This window comes from Salvelinus sp. IW2-2015, linkage group LG1 (assembly GCF_002910315.2).
Source record: "Salvelinus sp. IW2-2015 linkage group LG1, ASM291031v2, whole genome shotgun sequence".
NCBI lineage: Eukaryota > Metazoa > Chordata > Actinopteri > Salmoniformes > Salmonidae > Salvelinus > Salvelinus sp. IW2-2015.
The window spans coordinates 35,000,944-35,008,085 of NC_036838.1; the positions used below are offsets into that span (position 1 = coordinate 35,000,944).

Sequence of the window (7,142 nt, forward strand, 5' to 3'; positions counted from 1 at the left end):
CCACCACCATGCTTCACCGTAGGGATGGTGCCAGGTTTCCTCCAGACGTGACGCTTGGCATTCAGGCCAAAGAGTTCAATCTTTGTTTCATCAGACCAGAGAATCTTGTTTCTCATGGTCTGAGAGTCCTTTATGTGCCTCTTGGCAAACCAATATGGCTGCCATTTCTATTCTGAAACTTTTAAGGCTTGTATGAATTAGCCCCTTTAGTAATTTAATAGGATCTCTATGGGACAGAGGAGGCTTACCTTCCATTCTAGTAATGTACAATTTCTGAAGCAAACCATACGAACATAAACCTTCTGTATATCAAGTATTTGGATGACAAGCACTTTACAGATAAGTAACCATGCATGAAGTCAAGACAAGTACAGACAGGAGCAGTGGTCAAACCAATAGCAAATTTTCTCTGTCTAATGACTGTGGTATAAAATAACGGGCCAAAGGTTTGTGAGCTACTCCGCCCAACCGGTACATTTATGTGTGCGCATTGGTCACGAAGAGCAAACCGAGACAGGAACTGACATGATCCTACAGGAAGAGTGCATTTGGTATGAAAATACATCTGCGCGGAATTATACAATGAAACATAGCTAGTAGCCCCAGTTTCTTTCTAAATTCGTTCTTTTAACCACTGTTTATAGAGAACTATCATCATGGCCAATTTTACTGAAGCGGATTTACCACCAAATCTGACTTGCCTCAAAGTAAGTGCTAGTTCAAAACTCCCACATTGACAAGCTAACGTCGACGTCGCGAACTACAGTCTAGCTACTTACAATAACTATTTTCGCAAAATAGCCCAAACTCCATGATAACAAGCTACCGTTAGTTAGTACAGAATATTTGTCAGACAGCAAGTTAGCTAACTAACTTGCTTTTATTGTTTTGCCTTTTTAAACATGATGCATAATAGCCAGCTAGCTAACCCAGTAGTGTGAACAACAATGTAAATGTGATGCACACCATGTATCATACTAGTCTACAGTACCTGCCACTATTCTTTCTGTATGCAGAATGTTGATACCCTTCTCCGATGTCCCATTTGTTTTGAGTTCCTGAGTATCGCAGTGATGACAAAATGCTCTCACAACTGTAAGTTAACTGGATATTGTCGCCAGACAAACTATCCAGCATTAGTTTTCAAGACCATGTTATAGCTATAGCCTGGTGTGTAGAAGATGGCACCACTTGTCTCTTAACAATAGTGTATAATCACACCTGATTATGTACATTTCTATTTACAGTCTGCTCTTTGTGCATAAGAAAATGTATGTCCTACAAGTTGCAATGTCCAGTGTGTAATTCAGTAAGTATGATCCCTGGTGGTACTGAATGCATTGCATCGTTGTGACAATGAAGCTGTCTTTTTAATTGAATCTGTTTACGCTTTCCATATGTCAAAATCAGGCAGGCATGTATTTTTCTCTATTTTAGCCTACAACAGAACAGGACCTAAGAAACAACCGGATACTGGATGACCTGGTCACAAACTTTCAAACTGCAAGGTACCTATATTGTGTATGAAATAATTACATGATATGCTGGTAGATGAATGTAAACATACTGTATCTAGCCTATTTCTCGTTCTTAGAATATATAGAGGCATCTCCTCAGACAACTAGACCCCCTACAGAACAACTGTGCCTACCTATATGATAGATGAACTACCAATTCATGATAGAGAAACTGCAAAAATGTATATTTTGAAAAAGCCACCAAGCTCAGTGTTTGATGGCTGAGGGTATGCCTGATACCATAAGCCCAGCTGGCAGGTTCCTTTCTTTGTAGAAAAATGATAAGCAAAGGTTTGAAAGTGCATATTATTTGCAAATACATGTGTATTACTTATATAGACTGAGTGCACAAAACATTAGAAACTTTCCATGACAAACATACCAGGTGAAGCCAGGTGGAAGCTATGATCCTTATTGATGTAACCTGTTAAATCCACTTAATCAATGTAGATGAAGGGGAGGAGACAGGTTAAAGGATTTTTAAGCTTTGAGATAATTGAGACATCAAATGTATTTATATAGCCCTTCTTACATCAGCTGATATCTCAAAGTGCTGTACAGAAACCCAGCCTAAAACCCCAAACAGCAAGCAATGCAGGTGTAGAAGCACGGTGGCTAGGAAAAACTCCCTAGAAAGGCCAAAATCTAGGAAGAAACCTAGAGAGGAACCAGGCTATGAGGGGTGGCCAGTCCTCTTCTGGCTGTGCCGGGTGGAGATTATAACAGAACATGGCCAAGATGTTCAAATGTTCATAAATGACCAGCATGGTCAAATAATAATAATCACAGTAGTTGTCGAGGGTGCAGCAAGTCAGCACCTCAGGAGTAAATGTCAGTTGGCTTTTCATAGCCGATCATTAAGAGTATCTCTACCGCTCCTGCTGTCTCTAGAGAGTTGAAAACAGCAGGTCTGGGACAGGTAGCACGTCCGGTGAACAGGACGTGTATTGAGACATGTAATGTGTATGTGTGCCATTCAGATGGTGAATGGGCAAGACAAAAGATTTAAGTGCCTTTGAAGAGGAGGTATGGTAGGAGGTGCCAGGTGCATCGGTTTGTCTGTCAAGAACTGCAACGCTGCTGTTTTTTTTGCGCTCAACAGTTTCCTGTGTGTGTCAGCGATGTTCCACCAACCAAAGGACATCCAGCCAACTTGACACAACTATGGGAAGCATTGGAGACAACATGGGCCAGCATCCCTGTAGAATGCTTTCGACACCTTGTAGAGTCCATGCCCTGACAAATTGAGGCTGTTCTGAGGGCAAAAGGGGGCGCAACTCAATATTACAAAGGTGTTCCTAATGATTTATACAGTCAGTATACAAAACCATTCAAAAGTGCTGTTTTGAGCAGGGTTTCCCAAACTCGGTCCTGGGGCCCCCGTGGGTGCACGTTTTGGTTTTTGCCCTAGCACTACACAGCTGATTCATATAAAGCTTAATGATGAGTTTGTTATTTTATTCAGCTATGTAGTACTAGGGCTTAAACCAAAAAGTGCACCCAGTGGGGCCCCAGGACCGACTTAGGGGAAACACTGGTTTTGAGGACTGCCTTTTAATACACTTTTTGTGCCGATGTTTGGGGATGCCATTTTAAATGTTGTCATTTCAGAATGATAATCCTGAGGAGAAAATGAAAGGAATGATAACAATGTCCTTTTCCCTTCATAGTAGCAGGACACACTGGTAGAGCAAGTCAATTCAATGTTGTGTATACTTTGGCCTTGGGAATGGCAGTAATGGAGTAATGAAAACGACAGAAGAGATATTTACTACAGGACACCAAAAACATATCCTCAACCACAAACACATAAAAAAGCCAAGGTTGTTTTGAGCTTACATCGTAAAAATACCAGGAAACAAAAATGAATGTGAAAGATTAGGAATGCATGCCAGGGGATGCTACTGTTATTGACTAGATTATAATTTGCCCTCTGGTGAACAACATTTAAACCATTTTTATTTAACATCTTACTACTTACCTGCTACTAATACACCTCTAAATTGTGGATTTCCCTTTATAATCAAATCTTATTTACTACAATGCAATGCTGTTGTCAACAAGACTATGACCATAGCATGATATTGAGTGAATAACATAAAATATATTTGCACTTCTGTAGTAATTCCACAAATGGATGTTCCCAGTAAGTAAGTCCACTGTTTTATGAGTATTTTATGAGTGAGCATAAAAAATTATATATTTGCCCAGGCAGGATTTAAGGCTGCAGGCAGCAGACTTGATCTCGCGGTGCTGCTGTTATCAATGTTTAAACCATGCTGCTCACTCACGTCAATCATCTGAATGGCGTCATCCCTCAGAAAGCTCTAATTTACAACTGAGGAATTTCAGATGGCCATCGGGGTTTGGAGAGAGTGACTTATGTGGYTGCCCTCTCCTCTGTCCTTTAATTTCCTGTTTGTCTAGCAGGGAGCATGTGGGACTGGACCGTCAGAAAGCAGGATGTTTACAGAGTACACATTTGTTCATTTCCCTGCTGTCTGAGATGCAATCAAATAGCATAGTCCTTGCTTTGTACTGTATGTCTTGACTCTCATCTACTTTTTGTCCTTTCTGAAATGTGTTCATTTTGCTGAGTAGCCTACCTAACTGAATATGTAGTTATTTAATAAGTTGTTACTAGGCTAGATACTTGATAGGAGGCCATAAGTATCTGACCCTAAAAGCAAACTATGAGCTATTCTGATACTTTGGGCTTAAGATGCTATTTGTCGTAGGTAACATTTTCTGTGCAGGAAGCTGCCTGGCAACTTTAGAATCAATATCCTGGGACAGTTGAAATGCAATTAGACTCTCAGCTTTAAGGAGGCTGTATTGACTCTATCCGGTCCTCTGGTGACTTCAGGTCTGCTCATTCATGATCAATGAGCTCCCAAAACCCTGGCCTCTCTCCCCGGCCTGCCGCTTACCCCCGCTCACCTTTGGGGGGCTTCTGGCCTGGCCTGCTATTTATTATCAGCTCTTTAATCTAACGCCTGCTGTTATGACCATTTCTCTACCACTTTGTGTTTGGACAGTTGCATAGCATTTTGTCAACAAAATGACAACAAGAAACCAAGCAGCATCGAATACTTTCCTTTGGCCTTTAGAGTAATGTATTTCCCTCCCTATATGGATGTTGTTTTTAATGTAAATGGACGCTGTGTGTGGCTGGTGACAGCCTGTTTAGGGAGCAGATCTCCTGGATTCTTAGTAACTATCAGGATGCCCTTTCCTCTGGGAAACTGGTTATTCCTGGCTCAAACCATGGGTCTCCTCTCTTCGTTGTTATTCACAATGGAACTGCGCTCTGTGCCTCTGAATAGTAAATCAGGCAGGCAATCAGATTAAACTGTCATGTAGGCTTAGATTATCTCCAAGTCATCCTTTCCTCCGTGACCTGGGCTCAACACATGCCAAATCACACCTTGTGTGGGGGAAGCAGTACATCGACACTCTTCCCTAAAGGCCATGGAGGTACATAGATGTCTGTGCAACTGTGTGTGCTCGTGGTGCGCATCACTGCTGCCCACTGTGCCAATAACACATATAACTCATTGGTTCTCTCATCTAATTACAGATATAGTTAACTCCAATCTGTTCCATTTCCTGTCTTAATTTAGAATCTATGAATAGTCATCAAGCACAAAGAGAATAGATTATCTAATGTTTTATTAACTACACTATTCTCTACTTTGGCAGATTAACCTCAGCATCTTTCAACCTCTGAAAATTGTAGCTAATGATTTTCTAAAGTATTACAATGTTCCTACTGGGTGATGTATGGAATAGTGGAGGAAAGGTTTATGATGTAACTCCGATTAGAAGGCAATAGGCAGTCAGACAATGGCCTGTCCCTCTGAGGTGCGCTGTTTATTATGACAAAGCCCAGACTCTTCCAGGGTTTTGTTCAGCAGATGCAGGATGAGTGTAACTCAGTGGATCTGAGTGAGGCAGCCCAGGGGAGATTCAGTTTGGTCATATGCAGTATTTACAAAGTTTGACTCCTGACTCCGTGCCAATGCTGGAATGAGAGAAGCCATGAAAGAATGACAAAGGCACCCATTTAGTCTCTATGCTTATTACTTGTGTTGCGGCTTGTTGTTTTATCAACTCCCATAACCCAAGTATTGGCTTTTTGATGATCTCCATAAAGATTGCTTGCAGTGAGATTTGTGTAGAGGCATTTCTACTATTGAATAAGGGTGGGACTTCTTCCAATTCTGACTTTGATCTGCTACCTACCAAGTCATGGTGGGCTTAGTATTAGTGAAACTTACATGGTAATCAATACTTTTAAACAAAAACACTACTGCTTTGGTTTAAAGGGGTAAATTAACAATCTAATATCGTTAGAAAAAACAATGTTTGTGTGTGTGTATTTATACTTAGCCTTATTGTCAGCCTCTATTAAACCTATGCATTAGCCTAGGCTAAATGTTGGAATTTTTCCCATGAAACCGAAGAAACGTCAGTGTTATTGGTGGATCGCGTGACATGTCCAGTCGGGATCTTAATTGACTGTTAGAATAGTAGTATACACAATGTGCAATTTCGAAATTTGGTTGTGCATCAGCAGTTTTTCTCTTGTGTCAGTCATTGCCAGTCACTTACTTAGCCATGTCAACTAATACTTTTTAGATTGCTAAGTTAGTCTAGCCAGTTATCTAAACTTGTAGTAATCATGGCTGAATACATTTTAAGCTAATTTCATGCAGGGTACGTGCCCAGGAGCCCTGATCTTCACAGAGCCTCCATTGATTTTGTTAGTCACTCTCACTCCGGTATCATTATTAACATGGCATAAGTCATTGCAAAATGTGTAGAATTGCAGGAAATTAGCTTAAAATGTTTTTATTAATTAGAATTGCATAGAGGGTAAACACTGAGAGTGGAGCCTTCGGTTTCCCAAAGCACAAGATGCCCTCCTGATACCCTGGCTGCTTTACGTGATAGTGTTACTGCCACTAGATGTGTTTTTCAGATGGCATGAGAGCATTTGAAGGAGTGAGCATATACACTATACTGTATATACATGTCAAATATTACTGCCCACCACACTGCCACCTCTTCATTAAGTGCATTTAATTTAGACTGGATGTGCATAATATTACCTGTGGCTTTATATTTACTAATAGTGGCAGGGGGTAAGGTACTGGGAGCAGCTGAGCACCTGTCCTAGTGGGAGTTTTATGGCCTTTCCTACACCGTATGGTGTGTGCTGTGAAGGTGCTGGCTGCCTTGCGTGTGCTGTAACCTGCTCTAATGCTCAGAGCGAAGACAAATAAAAGGGTTTCAATATGGAAAGCAGAGCGTTGCACACCTCATTGATTCCACTTTATTGCCCAGTAATGGCTCTGCAGCTACCAGCTCTATTTGTTTGCTTTCCACATTTCCAAGATTGTGGCCAACTGGCCGACTCGTTCTCGCTCCGCAAGAAAGTGCGAGATAATTGGACATGTGCAGTTTCCGTCAAGGGGCTCACATTACTGTCAGCAGCATTTATTGGCAGATAACCCTCTCCTCTTTCCAGTGGGCCCCAAACCTTTCCTTCTCTAGAGAGTCTGCATGCGCCTCAATAGGTACAACTGTTTTTGTTTAGTAATTTAGTGAGCCTTTGTTTCA

At 41.2% G+C, this 7,142-nt stretch overlaps 1 protein-coding gene across 5 annotated transcripts in view; it reads left to right on the plus strand.

Moving 5' to 3' along the window:
- Nucleotides 1-472: 472 nt before the first annotated feature.
- LOC111966369 (E3 ubiquitin-protein ligase RAD18-like) overlaps nucleotides 473-7,142 on the plus strand; it is an 84,669-nt gene continuing 77,999 nt past the window's right edge. For 2 of the 5 annotated variants that reach the window (XR_011480211.1, XM_070444567.1), the window contains exons 1-4: nucleotides 478-707; nucleotides 1,017-1,095; nucleotides 1,248-1,309; nucleotides 1,438-1,508. Coding sequence is in view for 3 of the 5 variants with exons in the window: in XM_070444567.1 (XP_070300668.1) it covers nucleotides 657-707; nucleotides 1,017-1,095; nucleotides 1,248-1,309; nucleotides 1,438-1,508 (263 nt within the window). In the remaining 2 variants the exon portion in view is untranslated. Of the gene's footprint in view, nucleotides 708-1,016; nucleotides 1,096-1,247; nucleotides 1,310-1,437; nucleotides 1,509-7,142 lie in introns of all 5 variants that reach the window. The other 3 variants (XR_002877647.2, XM_023990968.2, XM_023990960.2) reach the window with 3 other exon arrangements.